At 27.6% G+C, this 24277-nt stretch overlaps 3 protein-coding genes across 3 annotated transcripts in view; all 3 read left to right on the forward strand.

Annotated features, from left to right (window-relative positions):
* Positions 1 to 24277, forward strand: part of LOC122637293 (odorant receptor 13a-like) — a 52375-nt gene that overhangs the window by 19180 nt on the left and 8918 nt on the right. The window lies entirely within an intron of this gene.
* On the forward strand, positions 220 to 8775 carry LOC122637294 (odorant receptor 13a-like). The gene is made up of 6 exons (XM_043829306.1): positions 220 to 618; positions 2152 to 2437; positions 4010 to 4109; positions 8212 to 8322; positions 8408 to 8563; positions 8673 to 8775. The coding sequence occupies exons 1-6, from the start codon at positions 231 to 233 to the stop codon at positions 8721 to 8723; spliced, it is 1092 nt and encodes a 363-aa protein (XP_043685241.1). The 5' UTR covers positions 220 to 230; the 3' UTR covers positions 8724 to 8775.
* Positions 12638 to 17345, forward strand: LOC122637296. Its single transcript, XM_043829308.1, has 4 exons — positions 12638 to 13057; positions 14487 to 14772; positions 15330 to 15429; positions 17108 to 17345. The coding sequence occupies exons 1-4, from the start codon at positions 12670 to 12672 to the stop codon at positions 17270 to 17272; spliced, it is 939 nt and encodes a 312-aa protein (XP_043685243.1). The 5' UTR covers positions 12638 to 12669; the 3' UTR covers positions 17273 to 17345.

Consider the following 24277-nt stretch of genomic DNA (forward strand, 5'->3'; position numbering starts at 1 on the left):
TAATGTAGGCATTTATATATAATAATATATAAAATAATATATAATATACATTTACTATATAATAATAGTAATAAAATATATATAATAATAAAATGTATTTTGAATCATAACAGAATAATTAATCTAAAATCAATTCAGCCATTTAATTAATTAAATTTTTTTTGTTATAGGAACTAGCAATTGCCAACGTCCAGAAATCATTCAAATGGAACGCAGGACTCTTAAAATGCATGGGAATTTCGCCATTGAAGAATTATGTTCCGATATTTCTTTTCTTTTTTACTTACCTTTCCCTTCATTGTTCTCTAACAATAGCACAATTAATTTGTGCTCCAAAAACGATCGACAACATTATATCGAACATATCGGAGAATATTGTTCTAATTATGACACTTACAAAAATAACAATTGCTAGAGTAAATAGAGAAGCATTTCGTAAATTATTCATGGAAATCAAGGAGTATTCATTAACTGAAAAATACGAAACCAAAGAGGAGAAAATGACGTTCTTAAACTATACTAAATTACCTCCACGATTTATTGTTATAACAGCCTGTTCAATGACAACATCTGATATATTATATTACACGAGTGGGCTTATTTTTGGAATTCAAATTGGTAATATAAAATTTTTTATCTTTTCTTTTTACAGATAACATATTTTTATATATTTTATATTAATTCCTTTATAGATTTGCCACCACATATAATCCAACGATTATTTTATTTATTTATTTATTTATTCACTTATTTATTAATAAATGCATCCAAATTCACGAACATATATTGATATATAATAACACAAGTATACAATAGTCGTCTATTTCTAAACTATTTTTAATAAATCAATTAATTTTGAGAACCCAATAATGAAAGAATACATACATTATTGTATGTCATTCAATTTTCGATCAGAATATGACATAATAATTACAAATTAAAGTACTAACTAATTTGTAATTTATATGGGTAAGTATCAAAAATCGATAAATTCCAACGTTAGTTCAGACAATTTAATAAAAGACCATTTTGATTTAATCCGTTGATGTAGAAAGTAGACAGATCAACGGAATTCGATAATGATGCTTTGAAATCATTATTGAATTACTCGAGTTGAATCCAAATTTGATAATCTGAGAAACAGCTGACACATTTGAGGTAACTTCATGAAATCGAAAAAGTATCTAAACAAGGTATTTGTATTCTACATCAATTGTTGAATATGAATGAAGATCAGTGAGGAAGAATTTGCATTTCGTTATTGATCAGATAACAACGTGATCCACTTTTTAACATAATCTTTAGCTAAAATCGATGAGAAAATAACTTGAAACGACAGCAATCAATGATCTTCTCCAAACCAACCAGCTGTAACCTATATCTAAACCAGGTCTGACATTGAAAAAGGTGTTATCTTGCATTTGATAATATTGCATCAACAAAATTCATGTTCAGTTGTCATAACCAATTGCTTTTGATGATTATTGTTTATAATTGGAAGGGTTACATAACGAATTGTTGTACCGTAATATATTAATAGTGGAATCTGTGAATCAAAAATAACTAAGAATAATAATAAACCAATTTTGCTGAGAAGTTTTACCGAATTCATCGTATTCGTTCGATATTTTACCATCGTATTATTATTTGTTTACATCTATGAACATTTCATAAAATATGGAGTCTCGAAATATCAGTCGTATTCAAGTTCAATTCGAATGATATTTTTTATTGCAGAGTGCACATTTTTGAGAGAAAGACTTTAAAAAATTACGAAATGGCAAATACATGATTGATTAGAAAATAATAAAAAATGAAAATTGTATCTATGTGTATATCTGACTTTAAATTAATCGTTTACTTAAGGGATACTTTGTAATATTACCTGATTAATATGGTTCACCATTGCAATGAACATTAATTCGATATAGATGTTTTGGAATATTTGTTTTAATTAGTATATTTTTAATTAGTATGTTTTAATTAGTATACTTTTAATTATTAATATATATCATTATTATTTTATTTATTAGTATATTATAATTAGTATATTTTAATTATTATATTTGAATAGTTTTGTTTTCGCATCTTTTCATAATTCTTTTTCTTAAAAGAATATTTCGTTTCTTTTCCTCTTTTTCTACTTTTCAGGAAAGCAAAACAATTCCATGGGTTATCAATTGCCATATAGAACATTAGAAATTATGGATATAAAGGATACGAGGATTTACGCTTTGATCTGTGCTTATCAAACAATAGTCATACCTAGTGTCTTATTCGGTTACGTAGCATTCGATTGCATGTTCGTCAATTTGTCCGTTCAAGTAATTGCACAATTTGCTATATTGTCCTATAAGGTCAAGACAGTGTTAAATAATTCTGAAAATTATCGTCTGGGTATGAAAGAACTTGTACTACGACATTATCGATTGATAAGGTAAAATATCATACAATTATGTTAATTAAAATAATTAATATATATATATATATATATATAAATATATATAACATATGTATATGTATGTATTAACAATATTTATAATATATTTATATATATATATATATATATATGTATATATATATGTATTAATAATGTGATGAACATTACATATTTTCTTTACAAATTTATTAACTGATTCTTAAAATTTATTAACTAATTATTTTAGTTTATTTATTTACGCGCGCGCACACACACACACTGTACTTACATGAATACAGAGTGTTTCCGAAAATGTGGGCATAACTTCATGAATAGATAAACTACGCTACAATAAGAAAAGAATTCATATGAACATATGACCGATACGACTTTATTTCCAAATTATAGCCGTTTTATCTTCCAATAATAACCATTTAATCAGATCAGTTTTTTTGAATAGACATTAACTGGTAAATTATATAGTTCACTTTTAAAAGAAAACTTCCGTCAACTATTAAAATATGTATTGCTTGATGTCGTTAATCATATGCATAACGAAGCATTACTATATTTTCGACTTTAGCCGACTAACGAGACAATCTTTAAATGAGAGATTCATGATGAGAGATTCATAATAAGAGATTTATTAATAATAAACAGATTGTTAGTGAAGTGCAAATTAATTGGTCATTTGATTTAAATCGATTGGATTTTTATTTGTGAGAGCACCTAAAGTCTTTGGTTTATGTTATATCAGAAAACAATATTGAAGAACTGCGATATTGTATTCAAGAGTATTATCAACGAATTCAAAGAATACGTAGTACTTTTGAACGAGTGAGAAAATCTATGATGCGATGTTTGGAAGCCTGTATTCAAGCCGAGAGTAACCACTTCGAAAGTTTATGAAGTTTCTATGAAAATTATTAATTAGCAGGTTTCGTATAAAAACAACTATAATTTGGAAGCAAGATCATATGGGGCATATATTTATACGAACTATTTTTTTTTATTTTAGCGTACTGAATCTATTTTCAAAGTTAAAAAACACATTTTCGGAAACAACTTGCATGTACGTGTTATGTAAAATTAGGTCTTATAATTCGTTGCTAATAAATGATTTTTTCATAAAACTATTTTTTTTCATGGCCCTTAATTCAACTATTTATTTTTTTTCCTTAAATATTTACTATTTATTTATTTATAATACTATTTATTAATATTTTTCATTAATCATTTACTTACTTATTCATTATATTTTATGCATTATTTCAATATTCATTCATTATTTTTTATTTATTATTCAATTATGTATTTATTAATTTCAACTGGCTACATGTATTGTAGAATATATCAAAAATAAAATTTTCTTTCTATAATTTTTTTATGTTTAATTTTTAATAAATTTAATATTAATACATTTTTTGATTTAATAAAATTTCAATTTTTTAATTATAATTGATTCAAATTTTCTTCTACAGAATATTCTACAAATTTTTTGCTCTATTTCTTTAAATAATCGAAAAATAAACAATAATAATAAGCGCTGTTCTAATATATCAATTTTAAATCTTATTTGAAATATTTCAGATTAACAGAAAAATTGGAAGATAACTTTAATTTTGTAATCATGCAGCAATTGTTGGGTACCACCATCCATCTTTGTATTTCCGGTTTCTACCTACTGATGGTACTATAATATTTTTTTCTTTGTTTAATTATTTTGACATACATAATTCCATGACAAAAACAACAAACATTATTTTACTATTTTCTTTAATCTTTTGTTTTTACAAACATGCATAATTTATTTCAATAAACTTTCCTTTCTTTAATAGGACTTACTTTTAAAATAAACTTGATAATTTATATAATCAAAAGTAATGACAAATGGTGAAGAAAGAGACACATGCATAAACATAAGCAAAGATTCATTAGTTACGATAATGTTCATAACTATTACTTGAAATAAAAAGAAAATAAATAATTTATTCTTACATAATTCTTAAAGTATGAAAGTAAAATGATTACTTCTTAAGACGCATTTATGAAATTATGTATTTATATGAAATAGCAAACATTTATAATACCTTTAATACTTTCTCGAAAAAATCACATTTGCTTTTTCGTTCAAAAAAAAAAAAAATAAATTGTTAACACACACGTACGCATCCATTCACAGCATTTTCTCTTAATGGCTATTATTTTGTTCGAGCTTAGGCATTTTTTATCAAGCATGTAGTCTTTAATACTATGGCAAATCAGGTAATAAATAAACAGTGACAGTAGACTCCTAAACAAAACGAGCCATGAGTTGGTCTGGCGCTTACTCTTCAAATATCAATATAATACTCACGAGTCCATACTGTTACCAAGACAAAGGACTACGCATGAAATTATTTATACATTTCGAACGAACAATCCTGGACTCAAAAATCAGTCATATCAAAGCATTTGCACTCAATGAGACAACCGAGATATTACTCGCTATGCTCCGATCGGAGATATCCAGCGCAATCTAAATCAATTTTACAACAAAATGTCAATTTACAACTTTCAGACTCAAATCATCAAGACCTCCAAGTCTTGCTAAACATTACTGGCTATCCCTCCTTCGAGAGATAGCCAACACAATTAACTACGCATAACGAAATACGTATCTCATAATATCTGTATATCTTTACTTCAAGATATATTGTTGAGATTTCAATTCGCGAAATATTATTTATCGGATCTCCTTCACGAGTTCTACAGGATTCTTCAAAGAAATAGCGTTTTCCCATTAATTTGTGGGAATGCGACGAATGCTATTTTGGAGAAAATCTTCAACAGGTTCCGAGCATTTTAGCGCCGCTCTTATTTATCGAGATCAGTAGTGCTATAAATCTAACTATTAAGAAGAGACAGGAGATAGATCCTCTGAATAATTGAATTGACAACATCGCTGATCAATACGAGAAACGTGATTAAACGCGCTCACGTAGTTGCATCCTCACGACTCAACAGAAGCATTTGGCAAAAAATATCGAATCGACGACAAATCAAATAAAATAATGATAAAGATCGAAAACTTTGAAATCTATTTAGTTACCAAGAAATTTTTTATATAGATTTTTGTATATCTGTATTTCAGATTACTGCGTACTGATGGTACAAGTACATAATATATTTTTCTTTCCTTTTTTTCTCATCAAGTAAACAAATACTTTTTTACTATTTCCTTTATTTCTCATTTATTTTTGACTAATCTATCTAATTTATTAAAATAAGCATTTTTTTACGTTATAGGTATTTTAAAAATAAAGTTGATAATTCTTTTTTTGTAACAGTAATAAAAAATAGCGAAGAAACAGAAATGATCATTAATATAAGTGAAAATTCATTACTTGCGATCATTTCTACCAAGATACACTGATGTAAATAGAAAAGAATTTATTCTTAAAATATATAAAAGTAAAACGAGCACTTGCCAAGTCGAATTTATTAAATAATATTTTTCTACAAAATGGCAAATATTTATAATTATCTTCTACTACTTGCCAGAAAATCGTATTGTACATTTTTGTTCAAAAAAAAGGAAGCACATCACAAAATAAATCTTATCGACAAGAAGTTTTAGATTTAATACAGATCATTAACAGAAAATTAAAATGTTTTTGATTCAGTAGTTCCCGAAAAATTTTTCATATAAACTTCAAAGTTTCCGAAGTTACTCTTACAAAAAAAAGCGCATCTGAAATTACCTGTTGCATTTACAAACAGACAACAATTATTTTTGTATATTCACAATGAATTATAGTTTCCAGGATCATGTAATGAACCTTCGATCATCGAAAGAAAGTTAATTTGGTATTAATGTTCGCGTTTATGAAATAAGTAATCTTCTTTTCCAGCACATTGCGGTTCAAGTTTGGCCATAGTTGTGCAAGGATCATCTTCTTTCATGGCAGATTGATAAACGAGCGGATCAATTTCCATACCCAAGGATTACATTACTTTGAATATTGATTACATTCCTTGATTAAAAAGGTAAGTAGAGATGTTAAGTAGGATTTCTGTCGTCCTGGATTCGCAGTTGATAGTTTAACGAGCCAAAATTCCGATACAAAGTGATAAAAACTTTCATTCGTATCTTCTGTAAATCAACAAAGTCAACGTAGCAACAAATTATTCTTACTTGAATCCTCATTGATTTCCTTTAATTTCTTCGAAACGTTTTTTGTATGGTTTTATATTTTATATTCATGATCAAAAGTGTTTAATTTAATCTTTAATATTTGCCTGCTATCAAATGCGCCATGATCCTGGACCGTGTAAATAATAAGGATAGATAGAATTTGTGAAGCTCGTCTGTGAACCTGTAATAGTAAAGTTATTTACCGTACGAGCTGTTATTGCGTCTACATCTACTTTACCGACAGATCTTTTACTTGGTAGATTAGTTTTTATACTTCGCGTTACATTCTTCGTACATTGTAATTTTTATCAGTTTTATTTCAGTATTAACAAACTTAACAATACACGTATGCATATATTATTGCTGTGGAACAGTAATAAAATAAAAAATAATTGAAAACAGAAAAGAAATATATTGCATAATTAATTATTAATTATAAGAGCAAAATTATAATATGCGTTTAATTGCGTTTCTCGATATTATCAATTCGTACGGAGAATCTATTCCCCGTCTCTTCTTAATGGTTAGAATGGTTTCGATAAATAAAAGCAGTGTCACAAGGCTCGGACGCTGCTGAAGATCCAAAATAGCGTTCGCTGCATTCCCAAAAATTAATGGGAAAACGCTATTTCTTTGAAGGATCCTGTAGAACTCGTGAAGGAGATCCGATAAATAATATTTCGCGAATTGAAATCTCAACAATATATCTTGAAGTAAAGATATACAGATGTTATGAGATACGTATTTCATTATGCGTAGTTAATTGTGTTGACTATCTCTGAAGGAGGAATAGTCAGTAATGTTTAGCAAGACTTGGAGGTCTTGATTTTTTGGAGTTTGAAAGTTGTAAATTGACTTTTTGTTGTAAAATTGATTTAAATTGTGTTGGATATCTCCGATCGCAGCATAGCGAATAATATCTCGGTTGCCTCACTGAGTGCAAATGCTTCGATACAACTGATTTTTTATTTCTCTCGAACTATCCGAGAAAGAAATAAGAAATTAGAAAAGGGAAACGGAAAGAGAAGATTTGAAGTAAAAAGTGCCTGGAAACAAAAAATAATATCCTTATTGATCCTGGTCCAGTCTAGGATAGTTCGTTCGAAATATGTAAACCTCATATGTGGTCCTTTGTCTTGATGATACTATGGATCTATGAGTATTTTATTGATATTTGAAGGGTAGGCACTAGACAAACCCATGTCTAGGAGTCTACTTTCACTGTTCATTTATTATTTATTTTTAATATGTATCCAACAAGTTCCCAAGGGTGGATATTCACAATAATGATATAAGTGCTTAGGGGAAAGTACTGGGAATTACTGAGGGTGCACACATTTGCGTCAACAAAATATTATGGGAATAAAATCCTTGTTCGATTAAAGAGAATAATCCGACCGAGACAGTTATATTATTACTATTATTACTATAACTTCGCCGTTTTTAAAAATTTTATAATCTGATATTTTAACTGAATAATCTTAGAAACAGAATATGTAGAAAACAAATTGATTGTGTTTTCTATTCGAAAAATGTCATATCTTTTATTTAAAAATGTACGTTCTTAATTTATATGATAACACCTAATCGATATTTTTCATTTTCTTATTTTTAGACTACGGAAACGAAAGACAGTTTAACCTTGATCTTGTTCGTTTTATATGGCTTTTGTGTGATCAGTACACTTTTTATTTACTGCTTCATCGGCGAATGTTTTATCCAGGAAGTAAATAAGACATTTTATATCAATAACTTTTTATACGTTTAGAATACTAATTACTGGATTAATGCCATTTGTTTTATTCAATTAGAGTACTAATTTTGGTAACGCCATTTACAATTACGAGTGGTATAACTTACCTGCAAGAGACTCGAAATTTTTTCTCATTTGTATGATACGAACGAAAAAACCACAATATTTAACGTCTGGTAAATTTGCCGTCTTGTCCTTGACCATCTTCACAGATGTAAGTATATTTCCAATTAGTTTATATATTTTTAAATTATGTTCCTTTCTGTAATAATACAATTGTTATCTATTTATTCTTATTATTATTTATTTGTTAATATTTGCAGATCGTCAAATCTTCGATGGGATATTTATCAGTATTGCGTACATTTTTGTAAAATGGACACAAATGAGATGAATTAAGTAGTAACAATTTCTTTATTCTTTTTTCATTTTAACTTGTTATCTATGCATCGCTGACTTGTATTAACGTTATAAAATGTATAAATATAATTTTTAGACGATCGAACAAAATCCTGAAGTTCTTTTTTTATGAACAATATTAGTATCAAAGAAAACGTCAGCGGAGGTACTAGTAGTCTCATTTTTCAGATGATATGCCTAATTTTTTCCGATCCTATTAAATTCCACACGTACATCTGATAAGATATATAAAATAATAGTAAACAAAAATTTGTTAGAAAAATTAAAATAAATATATATGTAGATATGTAAAAGTTTATATCCAAGAATATGGATATTATTCAAATTATTTTCAAATTATTATTATTACTATTATTAAAATAAAATTAGTATTATACCCAATAGACAAACTCTGGCACGTATTCTTGCTTTACCATATTATGGTACAACGTGTTTATAGTTGACTAATGTTAGCTATTTTTTCAACAATTCATTATACAACCGTTCCAATTAGACAATAAACATCAACGGCAATTGGTTATGATAATTCATAACGAATCAATATCACATCCAGTTCGGTACCATCAAACGCACAATAGCACATTTTTCAATATCATACTTGATTTAGACGTGGATATTGCTGATTGGTTCTGAAGAAAGTTATCGATTGGTGTCGTTTCAAGTTGCTGTATAAGAAATATTTCTCATCGATGATAACAATTATACTAAGAAATGAATCATCTCGTTACCTGATCAATAACGATATGCAAATTCCTCCTTGCTGATAATTGTTCGTATTCGACAATTGATGCGGAATACAAATACCTTGTCTAGATATTTTTTCGATTTCATGAAGATGTCGACCAAATGACCCCAAATGTATCACCTGTTTCTTGCAGTGTCGATCTTGAATCCGATTTAAGCTGTGATTTTAAAACACAATTATCAAATTTTGCAGATCGTCCACTATGAACGTTATTGGATAAAATCTAAATAATCACTGTTCAGATTTTCTGAATTAACATCGATTCTCTTATTAACTGAATCACTTAATAACTTTAATTGATTTTCGAAGCTTACTCTAGATATCTCAAATTTGTTGTTGTTGCCGTTGTTGCGTTTAGTATTGATAAAAAATGAAACATACGATGACGTATGTGTTCTTCTAGGATTGTGAGCTGATTATTTTGTTTTTCAGGATAATATAAACTTTTATTTTTTGTTCAAAACAATAAATAGGCTTTATGAATTAAATTTTGATACTAATAAAATAATAAATAATAATAAATACTAATAAATACGTTTTATGAATTTCGTAGTGACAAAAATTTTACTTTTTTTTCTAACTTAGGAATGTTCTAACCAATACTAATATAATATTAAATTAACTATCTATGTAAAGTTATTATAGAAATATTAGTTATATTTTGATATTTGTTATTCGCAATTTATTATTTGACGGATTCCTTTATAAATATTTGTTCGTAAGAATAATAATTATTGCATCGATATCTATGTTACGTACAAAGTTTATAAAAAGTTAATAGGTTTTAATTATTTCAATAAAATGTTTATACAACCACATAATAATTAATATATAACTACAGCTGAGAAAATTAATAAATAAAAACGTTTAACGAAATATAATATTTCATTACAGAAATGAAAGAAAATGAAAGTAGAAATGACAAATAAGAAAAATATTTTTAAAAAATTTTATGCCAATAAATGACAAAGTTAAGTGTCTAAAAAATGTAATAAAAGAAAACTATCAATCAAAAAAAAAAAAAAAAGAAAAAAAGATTAATTGAAAATAAATTCAAAACTTTTATAAGACAAATAATACATAAGTCGAATAAAAATGCAATTAGTGAAGAATAAAAGTAAAATCCAAAAAGAAAAAAAAAGATTAGTGAGCCGTCAATAAAAAGTAATAACTTAAAAATAAAGAAAAAGAAATCTTGCTCAAAACAACTGATAATTAAAAAAGAAAAGTTTCCTTTATTGCCCATAAATTATGTACGTCTTTAAGCACTATTCTCATCACTTCTCTAACACGAAGCCCTCCATAAAATGATGGATGGTAAAGACAACTAATAGCACGAACTACTTACCAATACATGTATCCATAACAAAAATATTTTCTTTCCTTCAACCAGCACAATTAAGTCAGGCACAATAAATGTCTTTCGTTCGTCGTATTACGCAAAACTGGAAGCAGCAACAGAACGGAAGGACGATCGAATGAAAGATGGTAGGGGAAGAAAACATTGTAATATTATCGGTAAAGTGATAACTTCGAACTATATCCCAACGAAGAAAGGTGAGTATACCCTAGGGTGAGATGTTACTATTTTTCTCGTTATTAAAAAGAGTTACGGACGAGTTGTTTCTCAATTTTATTTTCGTCGACTTCGGATTAATTATTCAATCAACCCTTACACGCGTAATGTAACTTTACAAACAGAGTTTACCAGGGAGGACGCTCGAAGGTTTCCCGTCAGTCTATCGCGAACCTTCGAAGGGATAAAATGGAAAAGGATAGCATAGAAGTAAGAGAAAGAGCATGGTTCGGTTATATTTTCTCTCTTTTTTTTTTTTCTAACCATAGAACCAGTCTCATGTCTGATATAAAGTGATTGTACTTATGGCGCTAATAAGTGACGTGGATATTCTACATATTGATTGAAAATTATTTCCCATCGGTCATTTATTTATATTCAAAATTATTTTTGTGGAATTTCATTCGCCAATTAATTTTTATTTCTTGTATATATTTTTGTCGTCATCGAATTTCATTAATAAATGTACAAGTATTATTAGTTTTTTTGTTCTTTTCGTTCTTATATTTCTCAGACAATTTTATGGGGTTTCGTATGTTTTCTTTCTTTCCTTTTAAGTCCACAATTATAGCGCCAAGGTACCTGCCTTTGATATTTCATTTTTGATCGTAAAGAATTATTTGATTTTACGAATAAAAAATTTTACTTTTAAAAGAAATAAATAGTTATATTAATATACGCTGGTGAATATTGTGAAAAGTATGAACCGATGAGGTTTAATAATTATATTTATTTCATTCGGTGGACAATCGACGGGTGAAATTTTTGACGAACAATATATCGGGTGTTCAAGATAATGCGTTAAAAATTTTTATCTTGAAAAAACGGCGTTTTTGAAAAAGTTGTTTTTATTAGTGTTATCTGATTTCAATAGAGGAAATATTACTTTATACATTGATTTTATTTAGCGGGAATATTTAATGGCATAGCATGGTTAACTTTGCGGTTCGATAAGAAATATATTTTATAGATAATTTACTTGTTTTATCTTCTTCCTTTTTTATAGTGAATAATACGTTTCTATTATGAAAAATGTAGTCTCGTGTTCAGAAAAAATTAAATTAAATTTGAATAAATTTCACCATCTTTAAATAACAGAAAACAAAAAATGCAATAGTCCTTTATATTGTAGCAAAACTTCTTTTTGAACAATTATTTGACACCCATTATAATATAATAAAGAATGCATAAGCATATATGTGAATACTATTAATCTGTAGAATTTATTTTCGTATAATCTGAATGATTTAATTGTAATAAAAAAAAAATTGAAATAAGATACGATTACATTAAAATACATAAAATTCGGCATTCATATAAATATGTACATCTATAATATTAACCTGCATATACACATATATCATTATATTATTATACCAATATATACATGTATATATATATATATATATATATATATATATAATTATATTATCTATAACAAAATTTATATAAATTCATAGCAACATACCTGATTTAAAACCGATCTAGCAAATTAACAAATTGGATGTATTTGTTATAGGAAGTAGGAATTGCCAACGTCCAGAGATCATTCCTTTGGAGCTCAAGACTCTTAAGATGCATGGGAGTTTGGCCATTGAAGAACTACTTTCCAATATTTCTCTTCTTCTTCACATATCTTTCTATTCATTGTTCTTTAACATTAGCACAATTGTTTTCGGCTCCAAAAACTATGGAAAATGTGATATCGAACGTAGCGGAAAATATTCTTTTAACGATGACACTAACAAAAATAACAATTACAAGAATAAATAGAGAAGCATTACGTAAATTATTTTTGGAAATTAAAGAGTATGCACTCACCGAAAAATATGAAACTGCAGAGGAGAAATTGACATTTTTGAATTATACTAAATTACCCCCATTTTTTATTGCTATGATTGGCTGTTCAATGTCGCTGGAAGAAGTCTTGTATTATTCGAGTCGACTTATGGAAGGAATTGAAAGTGGTAATTTATACTTTTTTTTATACTTTCTAATATTTCTTCTAAATATATATGACATCATATTTTATATATTTTATATTAATTCCTTTATAGATTTGCCACCATGTGTAGTCCGAAGATATTTTTTGATTCGTTTACTTATTTATTTATTATTGAATTATTAGGTATACTCTCATACACAGACACTTACATGTATACACCCACAAGCATGTAATAGTCGCCAATCAGTTTTAATATTTTTAATAACAAAGTTCATTTGGTGCTACTAATTCTCAAAAGAATACAAAAGTCGTTGCACGTTGTTTCATTTTCTATCAGGATTAAGCGCAACTATTAGAAATTAAAACAACAATAAATTAGCGATGCGAATAATTTCGAAGATCAATAAGTTGTCGGTTCAGAAAATTCAAATTGGGACCATTTTTACTTCATGCAAAAATGGTCAAAGTGGACGACCTGCGGGATTCGATAATAATGTTTTAAAATGATCGCTACAATCATATCCAAGATAGATAATGCGAGACACAGCTGATACACTTGGGGTTACTTAGTCAACAGTGCAAAGATATCTTGGTGAAAAGTAACTAGTCAAGGTATTTTTATTCTAATTGTCAAATACGAAAGGAAATAAATGAGGATGAATTTGCACACTATAACTGACCAGGCAACGCAGCGATCCATTTCTTACTATAATCGTTTCTGTCGATAAGAAATGTTTTCTATAAAACAACTGTAAATGACATCAATCATTGACTTTCTTCGAACCAACTAACTATACTCACATCTAAACATGATTTGAAACAATTACTGTTGATGATTATTGTCTATAAATTGAAACTATTACAGAATGAATTATTTAAAAAACTGACAGCACTGGTCTATAATAAACATATCATATTCCTACATACTAATAATGGAGTCCGTGGATTCCAAGAATAACCAAAGATAATAATAACCAACTTTGCTAGGAAATTTTACCGAATTCACCGTCTTCATTCCATATTACGTCATTGGATTACTATTTGTTTAGATCTATGGGATATTTCATAAGAAATAAAATGTCTCGAAATGTCAGTAGTTTTCAGATTTACCTCGAATCATATTTTTCATCACAGCGTGCACACTTTTATGAAACAGGACTTGAAAATTTACAGAAGAGATGGCAAACACGCAATTCATTAGAAAATAATTAAAAAAAAACATTGTATTCAAGTATATGTCTATCTTTAAACTAATAGACCATCTATGGATACCCTGTAATATTCTATGAGTAATATGATTTACTGTTGTTTCGGGCATATTTTGGATGTGAATATTTGAAATATATATTTTAATCCGCTACTCGAATGTTTTCGTTCTTGTGTCTTTTATTTTCATAATTCTTTTTCTTAGAAAAATATTTTGTTTCTATAACTTTTTTTCTACTTTTCAGGAAAGCAAAACAATTCCATGGGTTATCAGTTGCCTTACAGGACATTAGAAATCGTCGATTTAAGTGACACCAGGATTTATGCATTAAATTGTGCTTATCAAGTAATGTACGTACCTTGTGTCGTATTAGGTTACGTAGGATTTGATTGTATGTTTGTGAATTTGTCCATTCAAGTAATTGCACAGTTCGCTACATTGTCATACAAGGTGAAGACATTATTAAATAATTCTGCAAATTACCATGAGGGTATGAAGAAACTTATACTACGACATTACCGATTGATAAGGTAAAATATTATAGAATTATATACAAAAAATTGATACATATATATATATATAATGAATTATTTTATTTAAAAGTTTATTAGTTAATTTCTTTAATCTATTTACAAACATACACGTATACATGTAAATTTTTACATCTAGTAATGCATTATTAGAAAATTATTTCATGGATAAACTATTGCTTGTTATTTGGTTAATAAACTATTGTTTTTACGTATCTCTTGATTCAACCATTTTTTTTTGTTTTCTTATTTATTTATACATTTTTTATTAACTATTTTTTATTTTTCTATCTAATTCTTGAATCATTATATTTTATATGCTGCTTTGATACTTAATCATTATTTTTTATTCATTGTTTGATTATGTATTTACTATTTTCAATCGTCTTCGTGCTCCAGATTGTATCAAAAATGAAAGAAATAATATTTCTTTCTGTATAACATTGTATTGATTCCATTTCTATTTTTATTTTTTTAATAATGAAAAAACAAACAATGATGATGAACTCAATCGTAATATTCCATTTCTTATTTATACATAAAATATAACATTTCAGATTGACGGAAGAATTGGAAAATAACTTTAATTTTCCGATTATGCAACAACTGATGGGTTCCAGCATGCATATCTGTATTTCCGGTTATTACGTACTAATGGTACGAATATAAGCAAACAATATATTTTCCTTTTTTTTTTCTTCTGAATCAAATACATAACTCCGTAGCCGAAAAAATCCAACATTTTTTAGCTCTTTCCTTTATTGCTTATTTAGTTTTGACTAATCTATCTAATTTATTAAAATAAATATTCGTTTGCGTAATAGGAACTTTAAAAATAAAATTGGTAATTCTTTTTTACAAATGTAATAAAAAATGGCGGAGAAATAGAAATGATCATTAATATAGGCGAAAATTCGTTACTTGCCACCATCTCTAAGATAATTTACTGATGAAAATAGAAATGAATTTTTCTTAAAATATATAAGAGCAAAACGAGCACTTATCCAGCCGAATTTATTAAATAATATTTTTCTACAAAATGGCGGATATTTACATTTGTCTTCTACTACTGGCCGGAAAATCGTATTGTACATTTTTGTTCAAAAAAAAATGAAATATCGCAAATTAAATCGAGTCGACAAGAAGTTTTAAATTTAATGCAGACAATTATCGGAAAATTTTTAATTTTTCAATTAAGTAGTTCTCGAGAAATGTTTCATGTAGATTTTAAAGTTTTCTTACAAAAAAAAAACACATTTGAATTTACCTGTTGCATTTACAAACAGGTAACAATTATTTCTGTATATTCGCAATGAATTATCGATTTCAGAACCATGTAATGAACCTTCGATCGTCGAAAGAAAGTTAATTTGGTATTAATGTTCGTGTTTATGAAATAAGCAAGCCTCTTTTCCAGACCATTGCGGGTCAAGTTTGGCCATAGTTGTGCAAGGATCATCTTCTTGCGTGGCAAATTGATGAACGAGCGGATCATTTTCCATACGAAAGGATTGCATTGCTTTGAAGATTGATGACATTCGTTGATTAAAAACAAAAGTAGCGATGTTTAATGGGATTTCTGTCACCATGGATTCGCTGTTAATAGTTTAACGAGCCAAAGTTCTGACGAAAGGTGATTAAAACTTACATTCGTATTTTCCGTAAATCCGCAAAATTGACGTAATAATAGAGTATCCTTATTTTGATCCCCATTGGTTTTCTTTAATTACTCAAAAACATTTTTCGTTATAGCTTTATATTCATGATCGTAAATGCCTTAGTTAATCCTTAGTATTTTCTTTCTGCCAACTACTGCATGACCCGGGATCATGTAAATATTAATGATGTGTAGGATCCTTATTTGTAAAACTGCAATGATAAAATGTTCATGGAAAGACTTGTTCTAGTTAAATCTACTTCTACTTTATCGTCACATCTCTTATTACTTTGTTGTAGATGTGTCTTTATACTCCATTCTAAGTACTCCATACATCATAATTGTTATCACTTATCTTTTTGCTACTAGTAAATTATACATGTACGCATACACGCATTAATTTTACAAAATTGCAATAAAATAAAAAATGATTAAAAACAAGAATTACCATGTTATGGAAATGATACTTATGTTCGATTTGAGAACATTGAACGAAACAGTTAAATTGTTACTATTACGATTATAACTCCGCCATTTTTTATGAATACCCCTCATTACTACCTGCATTCCGAAAATGTAGACAACGTATTTATATATCTTTTTATCTAAGAAATTTAATATATGTCTTTAATATATAAGATAACATCTAATCGATCTTCCTTTTTTTTTCTTTTTTAGGGCTCAGAAACACAGGATATTGTAACATCGTTCTTATTCGTTGTGTACGTCTCTTCCGTGATAAGCACGCTTTTTATTTATTGTTTTATCGGAGAATGTTTTATTCAGGAAGTAAATAAATCGTCAATTTTTGTACAATTAAAATATCAATTATCTTATTACTAGTCATTCGTTTTATTCAATCAGAGTACAAATTTTGGTAATGCCATTTATAATTACGACTGGTATGACTTACCAGAAGCGCACTGGAAATTCTTTCTTATTTGTATGATACGAACGAAGAAGCCGCAATTCTTAACATCTGGCAAATTTGCTGTCTTGTCCTTGTCCATTTTCACGGATGTAAGTATAGATCGAGTTTTATTTATTGTATTTTGAAATGATGTACCCTACTGTAACAATAAAATTGTTATTTCACTATTATTTTTATTTATTTTTTAATATTTGCAGATTCTCAAAACTTCAATGGGATATTTATCGGTGTTGCGAACATTTTTATGATGAGAACAAAGGGGAAATGGATTACGTAGTAACAAATTTTTTTTTTTGTTAAGTAATCTTCCTACGTAGGAAGACGAATGATTCGTTGTACACATCGTTGACTTGTACTAATGTTATGAAATATATGAATAAAATTTTAAAAGGATAGCTCGAGGCACTTAATTTCTTTCGTCATAACAAAAAAATTAATATCAAATATAAGAGAATTCTGGCAAATATACCAGATGTGTCATTCTTTAAAAACCATTATAAATTATTTCCGATTTTATTGGTTTTCATACGTATATGTGACAAAGTGATATTGATATTAATATTAAAAGAAGAATTTAAAAAAAAAATTGAAATAAATACAAATATAGCTATATAATCTCAAAAAGTATGTTGCATAAGAGCATAACACGCATGTGTATCTATTCAAAGAAAAATTATTATTACTAGTAATATGGATGCTGAAACGTAAGTAATCAATTTTTTCAAAAGATAAAACCCATATGAGCCCAATCTGATTTTTTTGTTATTATTGTTTTTTAATAAATTACGTATATATGCGACAATAAAATTAGTATTAACAAAAACCTTTTATTTTTTATTACTTTCATGAAAACCGGATGAATTTTTCACCAATCACAAACATTATTAATTATCGTCTCTATTTATGTAGACGATGCAATTGTGTGCATTTATCATTAATGCAAAAACTATTAATGATATACAAAGAAAAAAAAGAAAACTGTAATTTAAAAAAAAGTTAAAGTTTATAGAATCAAAGTAATATATAAAAATATATATAAATACCATGAAAAAATAATGATAAAATTTAAGGAAAAAAAAAAGATTTATGAGGTGTCAATAAAGACTAACCTTTTAGAAATAAAGAAAAAGAAATCTTGCATAAAACAACTGATAATTAAAAAAAAAAGTTTCCATTATTGTTCAGAAGTAATATACGTCCTTAAGTGCTGTACTTGTCACTCCCCTAATACGAAGTCCTCTATAACGAAGAACAACGGTAAAGACATTTAATTCCTCCGTGTACTTACGAATGTTTGTATGAAAAAAAATTCTTTCGCTTTAAACCACTAGCATTAATTCAGGCACTATGAATATCTTTCATTCGTCGTGTCACGTAAACAGAAAGCAATAACAGAACGAAAGGATGATCGAACGAAAGGTGGTAGGAATGAAAACATTTAATATTACCAGTAAACGGATAACTTCGAACTATGTCCGAGCGAAGAAAGGTAAGTATACCCTATGTGAGATATTACTATTTTTCTCGTTATTAGAAGGAGTTGCGAACGAGTTGTTCTTCAATTTTATTTTTGTCGACTTCAGTTTAATTATTCAAGCAACTCTTACACGCATATTGCTACTTTTCAAACGGAGTTTACCAGGGAGCACGCTTGACAGTTTTCCCGTCAGTCTATCACAAACCTTCGAAGGGATAAAATGGAAAAGGATAGCATAGAAGTAAGAAAGAGCACGGTTTTATAATTTTTTCTCTTTTTTTTTCTAACTATAGAACTAGTTTCGTATCTCATAAAGTGATCGTACTTATGACGCTAATAAGTGACGTGGATATCCTACGTATTAATTGGAAATTATTTCCCATCGATCATTTATTTATATTCGAAATTATTTTTGTGAAATTTCATTTGCCAATTAATTTTTATTTCTTATATATATTTGTCGTGATGGAATTTCATTAATAAGTGTACAAGTATTATTAGCTCTTTTTTTTTTTAGTATTTTCGTTCTCTTGCTTCTCAAACAATTTTATAGCAATATATTCTCAGACGATATTCCACTTGTTTTTTTTTTCTTTCTGTTTAAGTCCACAATTATAGAGCCAAAGTGCCTGCCTTTGACATTTGAGTGTTGATAATAAAGAATTATTTGATTTTACGAATAAAGTTTTAAAAGAAATAAATATTTATATTAATATACGTTGGTGAATGTTGTGAAAAACATGAACCGATGAGGTTTAATAATTATATTCACTTCATTCGATGGACAAACGGCAGGTGAAATTTTTAACGGACAATATATTGGATATTCAAGACAAAGTCATTTAAAATCATTATTTCGAAAACGTGGGGTTTTCGATAAAAGTTGTTTTAACTAATGTTATCTCATCCGAATAGGGGATATATTACTTATTATTATTTATTGTTGCTATTTAGCGGAAAGATTTAATGGCATCTCACGTTCAACTTCGTTGTTCGATAAGAAATATGTTTTATAGATAATTTACTTGTTTTATCTTCTTTTTTTTTATAGTGAATTACGAATAATGTAGTTTTGTATTTAGAAAAAATTAAATTAAGACTGAATAGACTTTAACATCTTTTAAGAAATGGAAAACAAAGAATGCAATTTGTCCTCTATATTATAGAATAACGTCTATTTGAATAATTTATTACATTTACGTTGGGTTAATGAAATAAAAAATTAGTAACGCTATATTTGGGCACCCATTATAATGTAATAAGGAATGCATAAACATATATATATGAATACTATTAATGTGTATAATTATTTTTCATATAATTTAAATATTATTATCAAATATTGAAAATTTTAAAATAAATCTTGAATATTAAAATAATTCTAATGTTTAAATATTTAACAGCAATAAGAACATTAATCATATACTTCTAATTCAATACATGTTTATTTAAATATATTTTGTAAGAGAATATACATATACACACACATACATATATATTCTTTTTTTATTAATGATATAATTATAATAGAAAAATTGAGATAAGATACGATCACGTTGAAATTACCATAAATTTCGCATTCATATAAATATGTATATATATATAATACTTATAGTTATATACACATAAATCATATTAATATATCAATATCTATATATATATATATATATATATATATATATATATTATCTATAATAAAATAACTGATCTAAAAAACAGTGTAACAAATTAATAAATTGAATGTTTCAATTATAGGAAGAAGGAATTGCCAACGTCCAGAAATCATTCCTTTGGAGCTCAAGGCTCTTAAGATGCATGGGAGTTTGGCCATTGAAGAACTACTTTCCGATATTTCTATTCTTCTTTTCATATCTTTGTATTCATTGTACTCTAACATTAGCACAATTGATTTCGGCTCCAAAAACTATGGACAACGTGGTATCCAACATAGCAGAAAATATTCTTTTAACGATGACACTTACGAAAATAACAATCACTAGAATAAACAGAGAAGCATTGCGTAAATTATTCGTGGAAATTGAAGAGTATGCACTCACCGAAAAATATGAAACTACAGAGGAGAAATTGACATTCTTGAATTATACTAAATTACCCCCATTTTTTATTGCTATGATCGGTTGTTCAATGTCGCTGGAAGAAGTATTGTATTATACGAATCGACTTATGGAAGGAATTGAATGTGGTAATTTATACTCTTCGTTTTTCTTTCTATATATGGCATTATATTTTATTTATTTCATATTAATTCCTTTATAGATTTGCCACCATGTGTAGTCCGAAGATATTTTTTAATTCGTTTACTTATTTATTTATTCTTGAATTACTAGATGTATTCACACACACACACAGACACATACTCATATATACACGCACGAGCATGTAATAGTCGCCAGTTATTTTTAATAAGTATATTAATTTCGTGCTACTAATTCTCAAAAGAATACATAAGTCATTGCACGTTGCTACATTTTCTATCGGGATTTAACGCAACTATTAGAAATTAAAGTAACAAAAAATTAGTGATACGGCTAAGTTTCGAAGATCAATAAGTTCCAACGTCGGTTCAGACGATTCGATTAGAGATCATTTTCACTTCATACGAAGATGATCAAAGTGGACCTGTGGAATTTGATAATAATGTTTTAAAATAACCGCTTCAATTGGATTCAAGAACAACTGAAGCATTTGAGGTAACTTAGTCGACAGTGCAAAAACACCTTCATGAAATCGAAAAAGTAACTGGTCAAGGTATTTTTATTTCAAATCAATTGTCGAATACGAAAGAAAATAAACGAGGATGAATTTGCACACCGTAATTGACCGGGCAACGAAGCGATCCATTTCTTAGCATAATCGTTTTTGTCGATAAGAAATGTTTTCTATACAGCAACTTTAAATGACATCAATCAATGACTTTCTTCGAACCAACCAACTGTACTCACATTTAAGCATGATCTGAAGTTGATAAAGGTGCTATCGTGCATTTAATGGTAACGCACCGGCATAATACATTTTGAGTTGCCATAACCAATTGCTGTTGATAATTATTGTCCACAATTGGAACGGTTACAGAACACATTGTTGAAAAAATTGATGGCACTGGTCAACAGTAAACATGTCATACCGCTACATACTAATGATGGAGTCCGTGGACCAAGAATAACCAAAGATAATAATAACCAACTTTGCTAGGAAATTTTACCGAATTCACCGTCTTCATTCCATATTACGTCATTGGATTACTATTTGTTTAGATCTATGGGATATTTCATAAGAAATAAAATGTCTCGAAATGTCAGTAGTTTTCAGATTTACCTCGAATCATATTTTTCATCACAGCGTGCACACTTTTATGAAACAGGACTTGAAAATTTACAGAAGAGATGGCAAACACGCAATTCATTAGAAAATAATTAAAAAAAAAATATTGTATTCAAGTATATGTCTATTTTTAAAGTAATAGACCATCTATGGATAACCTGTAATATTCTATGAGTAATATGATTTACTATTGTTTCGGGCATATTTTGGATATGAATATTTGGAATATATATTTTAATTCGCTACTTGAATGTTTTCATTCTTATGTCTTTTATTTTCATAATTCCTTTTTTTAGAAAAATATTTTGTTTCTATACCTCTTTTTCTACTTTTCAGGAAAGCAAAACAATTCCATGGGTTATCAGTTGCCCTACAGGACATTAGAAATCGTCGATTTAAGTGACATGAAGATATATGCTTTGATTTGTGCTTACCAAATAATATTCGTACCTTGTATCGTATTAGGTTACGTAGGATTCGATTGCATGTTCGTCAATTTGTCCATTCAAGTAATTGCACAGTTCGCCATATTGTCCTATAAGGTGAAAGCAGTATTAAATAGTTCTGAAAATTATAGTGAGGGTATGAAGGAACTTATATTACGACATTATCGATTGATCAGGTAAAATGATAAAATTGTATACAAATAAATGAAGTGTATATATAATACATTATTTTATTTAAATATTCATTAATTAATTTCTTTTGTTTATTAAAAACACACACGTATATATGGATGTAAATTTTTGCATCTAGTAATATTATACATTATTAGAAAATGATTTTATGGAAAGGCTATAGTTGGTTATTTGTTTAATAAACTATTGTTTTTACCTGTCTCTTGATCTAACCATCCGGTTTTTTCGTTATTTTTTACTATTTCCTTATTCATTATTTTCTATTTTCTTCCTACTTATTTATTCAATCGTATTTTATGTATTTTTTTTGCAATTATTAATAATTTTTTGTTTTTTATTTGATTACGTATTTATTATATTCTTCATGGTGTAGAATATATTTAAAATAAAAAAAAAATATATTTCTTTTTATATAATATTGTAATGGTTCCATTTCTATTTTAATTTTTTTATTAATGAAAAAACAAACAATGATGATGAACTCAATCGTAATATTTCATTCCTTATTTATACTACAATATAACATTTCAGATTAACGGAAGAATTAGAAAATAACTTTAATTTCCCGATTATGCAGCAACTGATGGGTTCCAGCATGCATATCTGTATTTCTGGTTACTACGTACTGACGGTACAAATATAAGCGAACAAAATTATTTTTCCTTTTTCTTTTTTTAAGCAAGTACATAATACAGTACCCAAAAAGCTAATGTTTTCATTTATTTACTCATTTATTGTGGACTAATCTACCTAATTTATTAAAATAAACATTCCTTTTCGTGATAAATACTTTAAAAATAAAATTGTTAATTCTTTTTTGCAAATGTAATAAAAAATGGCGGAGAAATTGAAATGATTATTAATACAGGTAATAATTCGTAACTTGCCATCATTTCTACGATAATTTACTGATGTAAATAGAAATGAATTTTTCTTAAAATATACAAGCGCAAAACCATCATGCGTCCAGCCGAATTTATTAAATATTTTTCTACAAAATGGCGCATATTTATATTTATCTTCTACTTTCTTCTCGAAAATGCTATTGTACATTTTTTTCAAAAAAAAAGGAAGCTCATCGCAGATTAAATCGAGTCAACAAGAAGTTTTAAATTTAATACAAATAATTATCGGAAAACTTTTAATTTTTCGATTCGATAGTTCCCGAGAAATTTTTTGAAGTTACTCTTAGAAAAAAAAGTATATCTGAAGTTACTTGTTGCACTTACAAACTGACAATAATTATTTCTAATGAATTATCGAAAATATTCCTAATGAATTATCGATTCCAGGACCATGTCATGAATATTCGATCGTCGAAATAAAATTAATTTGATATTAATGTTCGTGTTTATAAAATAAGCAAGCCTCTTTTCCAGACCATTGCGGGTTAAGTTTGGCCATAGTTGTGCAAGGATCATCTTCTTGCGTGGCAAATTGATGAACGAGCGGATCAATTT

This window comes from Vespula pensylvanica, chromosome 25 (genome assembly GCF_014466175.1).
Source record: "Vespula pensylvanica isolate Volc-1 chromosome 25, ASM1446617v1, whole genome shotgun sequence".
In the NCBI taxonomy this organism is placed as follows: Eukaryota; Metazoa; Arthropoda; class Insecta; order Hymenoptera; family Vespidae; genus Vespula; species Vespula pensylvanica.

Bases quoted from the DNA above. Each gene is read 5' to 3' on its own strand.
- LOC122637296 (XM_043829308.1), top strand. From the start codon at position 12,670: ATGGGAGTTTGGCCATTGAAGAACTACTTTCCAATATTTCTCTTCTTC. The intron at 14,773-15,329 runs GTAAAATATTAT...ATAACATTTCAG, and splicing joins CGACATTACCGATTGATAAG to ATTGACGGAAGAATTGGAAA. The intron at 15,430-17,107 runs GTACGAATATAA...TTTCTTTTTTAG, and splicing joins CCGGTTATTACGTACTAATG to GGCTCAGAAACACAGGATAT.
- LOC122637294 (XM_043829306.1), top strand. From the start codon at position 231: ATGGGAATTTCGCCATTGAAGAATTATGTTCCGATATTTCTTTTCTTT. The intron at 2,438-4,009 runs GTAAAATATCAT...GAAATATTTCAG, and splicing joins CGACATTATCGATTGATAAG to ATTAACAGAAAAATTGGAAG. The intron at 4,110-8,211 runs GTACTATAATAT...TCTTATTTTTAG, and splicing joins CCGGTTTCTACCTACTGATG to ACTACGGAAACGAAAGACAG.